At 61.1% G+C, this 12,222-nt stretch overlaps 1 protein-coding gene across 2 annotated transcripts in view; it reads right to left on the reverse strand.

The window, feature by feature from the left end:
* The window catches only part of SDK2 (sidekick cell adhesion molecule 2), a 212,435-nt gene that overhangs the window by 32,716 nt on the left and 167,497 nt on the right, over positions 1–12,222 (reverse strand). For both annotated transcript variants that reach the window (XM_037495165.2, XM_054689621.1), the window contains exons 19-30: positions 11,310–11,505; positions 11,027–11,125; positions 10,495–10,686; positions 9,090–9,211; positions 8,327–8,436; positions 8,089–8,239; positions 5,754–5,991; positions 4,905–5,020; positions 4,093–4,282; positions 2,754–2,852; positions 1,678–1,872; positions 490–691 (exon numbers count right to left, since the gene is read on the reverse strand). In XM_037495165.2, the coding sequence (XP_037351062.2) occupies positions 490–691; positions 1,678–1,872; positions 2,754–2,852; positions 4,093–4,282; positions 4,905–5,020; positions 5,754–5,991; positions 8,089–8,239; positions 8,327–8,436; positions 9,090–9,211; positions 10,495–10,686; positions 11,027–11,125; positions 11,310–11,505 (1,910 nt within the window). The remainder of the gene's footprint in view (positions 1–489; positions 692–1,677; positions 1,873–2,753; positions 2,853–4,092; positions 4,283–4,904; positions 5,021–5,753; positions 5,992–8,088; positions 8,240–8,326; positions 8,437–9,089; positions 9,212–10,494; positions 10,687–11,026; positions 11,126–11,309; positions 11,506–12,222) is intronic.

The following is a 12,222-nucleotide window of genomic DNA, read 5'->3' on the forward strand; positions in this document are numbered from 1 at the left end:
CTGGCTCCATCCCTGCAAGCTCATTTCCCCTGCAGGCCAATCTCCCTTTTTTGATTGATGGGGGGTGGAGGGTGGGGAGGGAAGCATCACTCAAAGCTCCTGGGCACGTTCAGTGGGAATTTAAAGCACACGGCCCGCCAGGAAAGAGACTGAAGCCAGCACTTTGGAGGGACGATCCACCCCCTATTAAAGATGGCGCCTGGCTGGGAGGAGCTGCTGGTGAAGGGTGGCGGGCTCGCGGGGGGCTTCGGCTCCGGAGAGAGATAACTAAGGAGCAGCCCTAACAGAGCTCCAGAGGACGGGGGGAGATTGGGACCCAGCTGGAGGGGTAAGTGTGGACAGGAGTGATGGGAGCTGAGGAAGAGATTTGGGGGTGATCAGGTTTGGGGGCCCTCCCATGGGGCCACGAGCTAAGGAGCCCTCCGGGGACCACCCACGCAGGGGCCCTCCCCTCCCCAGGGACCCTCCCTGGGAGGCCCCAGGGCTCACCTGTCCACGACGAAGGCAGAGGCGTTGTGGCTGACAGAGGCCGAGTGCAGCGCCCAGCGGCCGCCGGGCAGCTCGCGGGTCTGGACGGTGTAGTAGCGCACAGGGGACAGCCCGTCGCTGCCCGGCTCCCAGGCCAGCAGCACGCTGCGTGCCTTCACGTCCTCCTGCTGCGCCACGGGCTTGCTGGGGGGCTGCGGGCGGTCTGGGGGCGGGGTGGCACGGGGCTGGCAAGCTGTGGTGCAGGCGGGGCCCCTCCTCAAGCAAGGATGACTCTGGGTTCTGGCATGTGCCCCCCCCTTCACCCCCTGCTACTGCCTCATCCCATTTCCATGCTCATGGGGCCCAGTGCAGTTCCCCTGGTGCCTGGGAACTGACCAGTGCTGGGGACACCCTGACCTGCGCTGACAGCGAGGTGGGAGCACCCCAGTCCCTCCAGTCCCTCTGCTCTGCCTGCCCCAGGGCTGAATGGGACCTAGGCTGTCCTGAGGGGGGTATGGGGGGCTGGGCCTCCACTTCCCTCTGTGGGACCCCTCCTAGACTTGGCTTCCTTCCACCGCCCCATGCCCCACTGCAGGGTTTCTCAGCCTCTGAACACTCTGGCCTTTGGGTGGAGGATTTTTTGTTAGGGGGCCAGTCCTGGGTATTGTAAGGTGCTCAGCAGGATCCCCTGCCTGTCCCCACTGGATGCCACGTGCACCTCTCTCTAGGCTGTGACCCCCGAAATGTCCAGCCATTGCCCAGTATCCCCTGGGGAGCAAGGCAGCCCCTACTTGAGACCCTCAGTCCTTCTGGCTGTTCCTGGGCACAATGTCTAATAAATCACATTCACAGGAATCTGGGTTTCAGGTCTGCTTCTGGGGAACCCCAGGTTGGGCAGAGCACCCGCTCAGGGCAGCCAGGGGTCCAGACTTCAGCCCTATCCTTCACCCAACCAGACACGGTTGAAGGTCAGGGGAGCGGGGATGAAAGCTGGTCTCGCCAACCTTCCCTTGAATGCCCACCTCCCCCCACCCCTGGAAATCTGCCAAAGTCTCCCCAACCTTGACTTCTGACGCTGGAGCCCAGTCTCAGATCAGGCCGATGTGACTCAGCCAGCGGAGCCCCATCCACCGGCAGGATCTGAGCGCTCTGCTTGGCTGGGGTGACCCCTTGGAGGCCCCCAGCCCTCCCAGCCCCAGCGGCAGTCACCTCTCTTCTCAGTGGTCACCACCAAGGCCTCAGCCGCCTCCCCCCAGCCCTTGCGGGTCTGGGCCGTGATGCGGAACAGGTACACAGACTCGGGCTTGAGGCCGGTGGCCGTGAACTGGCGGGCGCTGGGCGCGAGCACCTCCACCGTGGCGGTGTTGGCCGTGGTGGCGTTGAGCCGGTGCGTGATCTGGTACGCTGTGGGGAGGAGCACACGCGCTGCTGGGAGCACCCCAGGGCAACAGCAAGAGCCAGTCCTTCCTGGGCCACCCTGACGTCTGCCTTGGGGCCACCCTGGCTGTGGCTGAAGTCCTCTTGGTCACTCTCACATCCTCTGCTGCCACTTTGGGACTGTGTCTTCCAGGAGTGACCCCCAAACAGCCCAGGTAAAGAAAGTGGGGCTTGGAAGGCTGGACCACCTGCTTGGAAGTGCCTGAGCTGGGATTCGAGCCCAGGTGTTTCTACTCCGAAGTGTTTGTCCGCCTCCTCGCTATACCATAGCCTTTGCCAGGGGCAGGTGTGCAGATGTCAAGACCGTGTGCCCTGGGCCAGACCCAGGTGGTCCAGTACCCCATTTTACAGGTGAGGAGGCTGCGGGCCATGGAGGACCCACTAGCTCGTTTTCATAGCTGCTGACTTCAGCCTGTGAGTGGGTGTGTGCATGTGCGTGTGTGCACGCGTGGGGTGTGTGTGTTTGTGTGTTGTGACTATGAAAAGACCCCCCTGATCTGAGCATCCCTCCCTCCTGGTGCCTTCAGTTCTATTTCCCGCGGTGAGAGGCTGTGCTGAGCTGGCCAGGGCGCCCTCACCTGGCCACACTTAGGAACAGCAGCCGTGGTTTACCAGATGGCCAGTTGTTCAGGGCCCAGGAACACTCAGGAGGCAAAAGCTAATGAAAGGTCCTCAGGGACCTGACCCCTGACCTTGCCCTTCAGCCAGTCATCACATAGACAGATTTCTAGCCAGAGTCTTTTGACTCAGAACTGTTCTTGAGGATTATAAAGACACACCCCGCCGAGTCTCCCTCTTTACCTCCTCCCTCTTCTACGGCCAGGGCCTGGGAAAAGGCAACCACTTACCAAGAATGATGCCATTGGGGGCAGCCGGGGGCTGCCAGATCAGCCGCACCGACGTGGTCCTCACCTCTGGGAACAGGATGCCCATGGGCGGTCCCGGGACTGGAAGGGACAGAGGAGAGGCAGGTGACGACGCAGCCGCCAAGCTCAGCCCCAGCCCAGGCCAGTGCCAGCAGAGCCATGGGGCAGGTGAGCTTTCGTGGCTGCTACTGCCTGGCACTGGGTCCTAACACCGGGCAAGAGGATGCCATCGGTGGGGTTTTGAACTCCCCACCCCCCAAGCACAATTAGGCGCTCTGGCGGGAACTGGAAGGACCAGACTCCAGCATCCTTTAGCTCAGCGACTGTGAACAGGCGGCTGCAGATGTACATGGCGGGCTCAGATGGGGCCGAGGGCTGCACTTTAGATTCCTTCCACCCTGGGGTGCGGTAGGCAAGGGGCAGCCGCAGAGGAAGTGCCCATTCTGAGCCCCTGGAATCCCAGGGCCCTGGCCTTCCCTCCCAGACAGCCCCAAGCACGCTGGCAGAGCCTGCACTCCGTGGACCGAGGGCTGGTCAAGGCCTGGCTGCTCTGGGCACGGGATGGACACTGAATGGCATAGGTTGGAGGAGGGGTGGCAGAGAACACGTGGGGGTGATGGTTGGAGGGGGGCAATTCTTCCTGTGCTGCCTAAGTCCCACGCAGACCGCCACGTAGGCTGGGGTTTCTAAACTTGAACTTGGCCTTCCAAGTCATTACAAGGGTCTATTTGTCAAGGCAGGAGGCTAGAACGTATTTAATTGAACAGATCATTAGCTTGACTGATCGCTTTAGAACACACAGACATATGGAGTGTGGGGGTGGCTTCCTTTAGCACTCTGGTCCCCATCTCGTGGTGGTGGGGGGAGTGTGTATGTGGAGGGGAGGGGGCAGAGGGCCCCTGAGTCAGCTCCCCTTATAGGGGGTCCTCCAAGGAATCAGGCTTTCGCCACAGGACCAGGAGGCAGGAGGCCAGGAGAAATCAAGCCTTTCCCTTGCACAGGATGCACCTCTGCTCAAAGTGGAGGTGCCAGGCGAAAAAGAAATCAGGACGGGTATAGAATCTCTCTTGTCACACTTGTCCCAGAGACACCTCATGCAGGACGCCAAATCAGGTGTCCCACGGGCCACATGTGCCCATTTCTGCCTTCTGGACCCACAGCCTGCAGTGAGCATCCCTGGCAGTGGCGTTGGTGGCCCTCAGGGACCCGCAGCCCCCAGGAGAAGCGGAGGCCTTGGGTCCCTCTGGGGCAGGCTGCGGCCCTGGGAAGGGGGCATGAAGGGCCCACCCAGCCCCCCCAGGCCTGCAGGGTTGCAGCTTACCATCATCCAGCGTCCGCTCCAGGATGGGAGGGCGGCTGGGGCTGCCGTCCCCGATGCGCGTGAAGGCCAGCACCTGGACCTCGTAGAGCACGTACTTGCCCAGCCCCGTGAGCTGGGCACTGCGCGACGAGTTCCCCTCCACCAGCCAGAAGTGGGGCTGCGCGTCCGAGTCCTTCTCCTTGTAGATCACCTGCGGGCCCAGCGCGGGGCTGAGGGCTTGGGGCTGGGCTAGGGGTGGGCCCTACCAGCACCTCCTCTAAGTCTCCCCCGAGCGAGGTGGGTGGGGATGGGGCGGACAGACTTGGGGTCCTTGGAGGGGCTTTTTCTCAAAGAAGCCTGGGCTGAGGGTGAAGCCAGTGCCCCGGAAGGGCCAGGACACAAAGACACAATCAGCCTCAGAGCTGGCAGCTTCCTGAGCGACCCGGGTGGGAGAACAGGCACAGTGCACGGCCATGGCGAGCTCGAGGTCGCACGGCAGGTCGGGCAGAGCCAGAAGGCCAGGCCACTCCTCCTGACTCCCCGGCCAGGGCTGGGACACCAGCTGAGTGCAGGTTGGGGAGGAATTCCGGAAGATAATGGAAACTGAGGCTGGGCGCCCCGCACTAAGAGGAGGCTTGGTGCACCCTGCGTGAGGGAGGACTCCTTGGTTGCCATGGCGGCAGGGAGCTGGGATGCTGGCAGCTCCCGTGTCCTCTCCAGAAGGCAGAGACCCGCGCCCCTGGCGTATCGAGGTCAGGAAGCGTGGCTGGAGAGGCCGTGGCAGGGTGGCTGGTATCCAGCTCCCTCTCCTCCCCGCTGGAGGCCGGACTCACCTTGTAGCCCAGCACCAGCCCGTTGCGGTCGGCCTCGGGGACGTCGCTCCAGCGCACCAGCATGCTGCTGGAGGTGGTGGCCAGCGCCGACACGTTGGTGGGGCCGGAGGACGGGACTGGGCAAGGAAGGGAGCAGAGATGTAACTCAGGACCCAGCGTCCACCCACTGTGGAAGGGGGTGGGTAGGGCCTGGGACTGGTGGGGAGCCAGCTCCCGTGGGGCTCCGTGGCCACAAACGTGGCACAGCTCCCAAGCAGCGATTATCCTGCGGTGGGTCCGCTGGGCTCTGGGGTGCCATGGATGCTGCTTCTGGTTCAGACTAGCCTCCCTCTTCATCTATGCTCAGGCTGACACTGGACGAGCCTGTATGTCCTGCTGGGGCAGCAGGGAGGGTGGGGAGCAGCTCGACATTTGAAGGGTGCCAGGAAAGAGCCACAGAGCTCATGTGGACCACTGAGGGTGCCTGTAGGCTGGGGCTCATATTCTGGGGGGTGGCCCCTTGCCAGGCCCCTATTTGCTATTGGTCGTGATTCTAGAATGTTCTGACAGCTAACCCAACCTCCCTATCTCTGGCTGTCTCAGCCACCACTGGGAGTCAGGATGACAGCGGAGGGCATCGGGCTGGGAAGTGTGCAGAGGGGAGATGGCCTGGCTGCCCTGCAGAGGCGGGCACCCTCTGACTTGGGGAGCTGTGGGGACAGCTGCAGTACAGAATGAGGTGCTGGGAGATGTGCCAAGAGGGCACAGAAAATGAGCCAGGCTATTTCTGAACAACAGCTCCAGCCTGCGTCCTTGGCCGGAGGGGGCTGGATCCCAGCCGCAGGGGCAGCGAAGTCACCCGGGTTATACCTGACTCCCGGGTCCTGCCCATGACTGTCTGGCTCCAGGGCCCACTCCCGATGGCATTGAAGGCCTGCAGCTGGACACGGTACTCCGTCCACTCCTCCAGGTCCTCGATGGTGTACTCCCGCTCCACGCGGTCCTGGACCACGTGGCTCAGCGTCTTGCCGTGGCCGTCTGCCCTGCTGTATTTGATCTTGTAGCCCACGGACTCGGGGTTCCCGTTGTATTCCATCTCTGGGAGAGGCTGCAGGAAGGCAGGGCCGGCAAAGCTGCTGTGAGCCCAGGGCTGCCCTGCCGATGGTGGAAATGCCTGGCTAGTGCCCCCTCTTCCAGGGAGACTTCAGGGATTTCCAAGCTGTGTGTGCCCATGGGAGCCTCTCTCCTCCCAGGGCTGGTGAACTTACTACCCTGCCAGGGGAGTCGGGCCTGGTGAGGTGCCCCACAAAGCTGACTGTCCAACACGGTGAGTGTGTACTTTTCACTCTGGCTGTCTCCACCATGTAACCCCCAGCTCAGGCTGCCAGCGTGCGCTTGTTTAAGAGCCTCTAACATACCTGCCTGGACTATGCCTGGCCTTGGAGAAAGAGGTAAGAGAGGAGTGGCATCCCCCATGCATGGGCACCTGTCACCGCCAGGACGCCTTCCACCCGGCAGACCTCAGGCCCTCCTGCAACATTGACAGCCTCCTTGTTTGAGTCTCAGTGAAGAGGAAAGATGGATTCCTCCCCGAAGCCCCGATGACTCCTTTGGTGGGGCTCACTGGCTCAAGGTCATTGGGATGAACTTGGACAGTTCTGATAAGCAGAGGAGGTGTGGACACCTGGGGTGGGGGCCTGGGATCTGAAGCAGGTGTGACCGAGGGCCCAGTCCTCGGATTGTCCACTGAAGGTGGCTGAGCTGGAGCTGGGGAGCCCTCGGCCCTCGCCTACCTGGTTCTGCTCCCCAGGGGCTCCAAAGAGCTGATGGCCCACAGGCCACTCCCTCTGACCCACTTTTTCTTGTCCCTCCCCTCGGCCTCTACCTCACCCCTCGGCTCGCTGCCTCCTGCCAGCTCTGCTCCTAGAGACACTGAGTGAGGCAGGCCTGAGACCATTAAGCCGGATTGATGGCCGAGAGCTGGAGATGGGCTGAGCGCACGCCCCCTTACCGAGGGGAGGTAATAGCCACGCTCCATTAAGTGGGGCTGTGGGGACCCCAAGACTGGCACACGCAGCAACTGCTATTTATAAAGTCTCCCTAAAGAGTAAGATGCAGGGGGTAGCCAGCCTGGAGGGGTGCAGGGCAGGAGGGAAGGGGAGGTGGAGCGGGAGTTACAGAAACTGGGCCAGCTGGGAGGTGCCCAGGTCGTGGTCTGGGCCGGCCCAGAGCGTGTTTGTGCAAGTTGTGTCTTGTGCAACTAGTAGAGGTTCTTTGAGAAGCTCTAGCTAAGCCGCTGGGGAGCGGGGTCGGCACCGAGCGACTTCCCAGGCCCGTGTGCCAGCCCTCCAAGGACAGGGCTGTGGGCACTGCCCTGTCTCAGAAGCCTGGCTCCCAGCACCTCGGATGGCTGCCTGGGGGGTCTGTGCCGGGAAATGCTGTTCCAGGGGAGGGCCCGGGGAGACAGGTTCCCTCCTGCTGCCCAGAAGGTTCAGCAGTGAGGCCAGTGGTTAGGGCAGTGGACTCTGGGGCCAGATGCCCCGGTTGGGGATCTGAGTCCTGCTGCTAACTAGGGGTGTGGGAAGATGTGGGGAGACACGGGCCATGTATTGGATGGCTCTCTGCCTTTCCTCTGTAAAACAGGGACCAGGATCCCCCCACTGTCGCTTGTGCAGAAGGTCAAGGTCTGACTTTGCACAAAGCACCCAGGATAGTACCTGGCTGGAGGTGAGCCTCAGCATCTAAGCATCACTGCCTGGCACAGGTACGGGGCACCTGGGGTAAAGGTCCTGATCTGCGGGGTTGGTCTAAGAGCCCCTCGGAGCTCCCCCACCTCAGAGCGCCTCCCACACTCAGACTTGGTGTGTGCAGTGACTTAGAGCTGAGCTCCCGCCCTGCCCTTGGGGCAAGTTCCTAACCTCTCTGAACCTCAATCTCCTTGAGTCCTTTGCAGGATATCACGAGGATAAAGCGAAGAAAAAAAGGTAAAATGTTTCTAACTCTGCCTTACGTGGAGCATTTAACATTTGTTCCTGGAACAGAGATTGTCAGGCACCCTGAGGTGCTGGGGAAAGAGACTGGAGCTCCAGGTATTCCAGTGGGCGCCCCCTGGTGGCGGCCCCTTGGAGGCAATGACACTTTCAGGGGATGAGGGTGGAAGAGACACCCCACCCTTGGCCTCCCCCTCCCTCCCAGGGAGACTCACCATCCAGCGGAGCCACAGGCTGGTCTCACTGGCTGTACGCAGGGTCACGTTGGCTGGGGCCATGTCAGGGGGTGCCTGGAGGGTCTGGATCTTTCTGGAAGGCTGGCTCGGGGGGCTGGTGCCCACAATATTCACCTGGCGCATGCGGAAGCTGGGGTGGGGGGAGTTGTGAGGGGGTGAGGGCAGGACACAGGGCCAAAGCCCACCCTGGCCTTCCTACCCTGGACCTGCCTGTTACCTGTAGTAGGTGAAGGGGTTGAGGTCAGGCACCTCCATGGAGCGGGCGTCTGGCTCGTTGGGGAGCTGGTGGATCAGCAGCCACTCCTCTCCCTCCCCGACCACGCCCACCTGGAAAGGGAGGGGCCCTTAGCCAGTCTGCGTGGGCTGAGATGGGGGTGCTCTGAGCCCCAATTTCCACAAGGTCCGAGTACTCCCCAGGGAAGATCTTGGTCCAAACCCCAGGGGTCACCTGGAAGGCATACCTGGGGCCAAGCAACTTTGCAGGCTCTTAATTGGGGCTCTGAGTGTAACTCCAACCCTCCTGAGTCAGAATCTCAAGGTGTGTTTGTATGAACCTCCTCCTGGGCCCGCCTGCCCTTGACTGGCCCAGCAGAATCACGTGGTGCCTGGGTGTCCCCAGGTGATTCTCCTAAACACCTTGGCGAGTTTCTGGAAACTCAGCTAAATCGGAAGCAGAATTTCTGGGGCTGGGGCTAGAACTTCTGAATCTCTCTCCTCTCCATACCCTCCCTGTGTGGAGGCAAAGCTGAGAACTGCAGGCAGCAGCAGGTTCTTCCAGGCCTGCCAGGTGCGCACGCGTGTATGTGCAGGTGTGCAGGTGAGGACGCGGCAGTATGGAAGCAGGGGCTTTCTGGGTGGATGTGGCCATGTGACAGGTGCATGGGATAGAAACGCGTGTGTGGTTCCCACTCAAGGGTGTGGGCACACCCAAGGGGGCTGTGCTGCTGCGGGTCGCACCACCCACGCTCCCGCAGGGTTACCTGGGCCTCTACCAGCCAGCGGGAGATGGAGGTTTTGCCGTCGTAGCCAGGCCTGAACTGCAAGGTCACAGAGCGGGGGCCGATGTTGGAAATGCCCAGGTTGGAGGGGGCCCCTGGGAGTTCTGGAAAGGAAAACAGAAAGAGATGGGGTGAGACCAGATTCCCTCCCCCCAAACAGGACTTTCTGGCCTGGGGGTGCCTGGGGGGCTCTACTTTCCCTGGAGCCCTCCGAGGAGGGGGCCACCAGCAGAGCCTAATCCTGCATCAATGGCTCGTCATGCTCACACGAGGGGCCTGAAGCAGATTTGGGGGCCGGGATCCCTCCCAGGGCCCCAGAGAAGCAACTAGGACTGAGAATCGGGGCTGGGCACAGTGGGGCTTCCCCTTCCGGAGTTGGGGTGTATGTGTGTGAGGCTCGTGAGGGGGCTTGAGGCTGCACCAACACAAGCTGGGCTCAGTAAGAATCAAACCTATCGATTCTCTCCATCCATGCCCCCTGTTCACTACACCTCCCTGAACCCCACGCGGCCAGGGAGATGTGGAGTGGTGGGGGCAGGAGACAGCCCATTTTCTGACCAGGAACTGTGGGGTTCAGGATAAACAGAAAGCAAACAGATTCCAAAGTCAGATCCCTCTGAGCTGGAATCCAACTCTACTGCTTCGTGCTGTGTGTCCTTGGGCAAGTTACCTAACCTTTCTGTGCCCCAGTGTCTCCGCCAGAAAACGGAGATGATAATAACACCACCTGCCTCAGGGTTGTTGTGAGAATTAGCTGAATTGATATAAATAAAGCGCTTAGCTCTGAACTATGAGAAGTGCCTCAATTTTGTCTGGGTTACTGTATTAGCAAGCTGGGGTTGACCGCAGTTTGGGTACCCCGTCATCCTGTGGCCAAGCTGAAGGATCCTGGCCAGGCCACACAGCATCCTTATGCACCCAGACAGGGCCCTGTGGCTAGTTAGTCCATCTCCCTCCATAGATACAGATGGGGAAACTGAGGCACAGAGAGACTTCATTAGTTCAAGGTGGCAGAGCCTGGTGGAGCAGAGCTGGGATGAGGCCTCAGCTTGCTCTACATGCCAGGCCTGAAGCTATCCACCATCCCAACCAACACTTCCACGGCTGCAGAACTGAGAATTCATCCCTGAGCCACCTGGCGGGAAACCTGGTGGCAGGAAGTGAGGGTCCTCTGCGGCCTACGCTTTCCTGCGAGGCACAGGCAGAAGCACAGAGGCCACAGAGGAATCAAAGAACGCAGCCTTGTCATGGGGGGGGGGTTCTGGGGACCACAGGCTCAAGGAGGGGGAGCAAGCCAGCGTTCCTGGAAGAGGAGGGGCCTCCTGGACGGGACCCTGATGGGAAAGACCCTGGGGCTGGGAGCCCTGCCCTGGGAGTGGGCACCTACCTGGAGGCACCCCCGAGGAGATGGTGGAGGCAGACACCTGGCCCTGGCCCTTGGCGGTCATGGCGGCCACCTCAATGGTGTAGGTGGTGAGTGCGGTGAGGCCCGTGACGCGGTACTCCAGGGTCACGTTGGGCAGGTAGTGGGTCACGCGGGTGTTGGTTCGGTTGTATTCCTCCCAGGAGATGCGGTATCCTGGGGAGAGCCCCCCAAGGTGGCATGAGCTTGGCCGTGGCCAGAAGCTTAGCCCTTCCGCTCTGCTCCTGACTTCTTCCTGGGGTGCAGTGGGGGGCCGTGTGGCCGAGGGAGGGGGGAGCCATATGCTGGGGCCCCAGGGAAACCTGGGTGGATGCCCCCACTGGGTGGGACTGCAGGCCACGGCTGCTGATGGTCACTTGAAGATCCAGATGGGTTACGGATGGGGCTGGGGGGGGTGCATCTCCCCGGAGCAGGGGACATTGGGTCAAAGACGAGAGGATGGTCTTTCCCGCTCCCCCACCCTGTTCCCCTCCCGTCGGGGTCACGGCAGGCCTACCTGTGAGGACGCCATTTTTCTCTCCTGGTTCTTGCCAGCTGACCTTCAGCGACGTGTCCAGGATTTCATTGAAGCTCAGGTGTCCCACTGGCCCAGGCACTGTACCCCACCCAAGGCCAGTTAGAGCCGGAAAGAGGGACCACCATCTGGCAAGTCAGCCTGCGGCGTTTCAGGGGGCCCCAGGATTCGGGGCGAGACCGGGGCCACCCAGGGCCTGCTGCACCCAGTGGGGCCCGCTGGGAGGTGGGTGGTCGGGGCACAGGGAGCGCGAGAGGGTGCCTACCGTCCTCATGGGTGCGCACCAGCTGGGGGGTGCTGCGGGGCCCGTCTCCGGGCGTGGTGAAGCACAGCACCGAGGTGAAGTACTCAGTGAACTTCTTCAGCCCAGACACGAAGCCCACGTGGATGCTGTCTTGGAAGTTGGGCCTGGCAGTCACCATGGTAACCTCCTCTTCCTGCTTCGGCTCCCAGGCGATCAGCTAGGGAGAGGCCAGACATTCAGGCAGGGCAGCAAGAATGTTCCAGAAGCAGCCAAGCACTCCGCCACTGGCTAGGCCAATGCACAGAGAATCCAGGAGCCCAGGTCCCCGTGGACCCTCCTCTCACGGAAGGGCTGGCAGCGCGGATGCCCGCAGGCGGCTGGACCATCTGCACGCGAGGGTGCCCACGCTGGTGTCTGCCTGGTTACTGAACGGCTTACTCTACACCGGCTGCTCTGCCCGGTCATCGCTCCCCGACTCCCACCCGGACCCCCAAGGGAGGCGGCGTTTTAGCTGGATCAGCTACACAATTTGCATTTTACCAGGTTGGGCTGCACTAGTCTTTGAAACTTGTTCCAAGTTGGGGTTTCAGCCTTAAACATCACCTCCAGGTGCAGCGTCACTAAGAAAACCATGTCTGGAAATGCAGCCTCGTTCTCTGTCTGGCGTCCCCCGTACACACATCAGCCATAACTGCATACGCTGCCTGCCTCCCTCTCCCTCCTCCCGATCGCTCGCTGACACTCCTTTTTCTGGGCTCTTCATCTGTCTCCAACAATGACAGCTGGTCTCAGAGACTCCCTCGTTTATTTGAAGTTGATTAAATAGCAATTAATGGTGAAAAGCAACACTTGATGAGTTTTAATAAGCACGGGTATTTATAGATATAAAACAACACCACACTGATGTCTCCTGATTAACTCACGCCTGTAACAA

Source organism: Talpa occidentalis, unplaced genomic scaffold (assembly GCF_014898055.3).
Source record: "Talpa occidentalis isolate TD23 unplaced genomic scaffold, MPIMG_talOcc4v2.1 talOcc4.7, whole genome shotgun sequence".
Taxonomy (NCBI): Eukaryota; Metazoa; Chordata; class Mammalia; order Eulipotyphla; family Talpidae; genus Talpa; species Talpa occidentalis.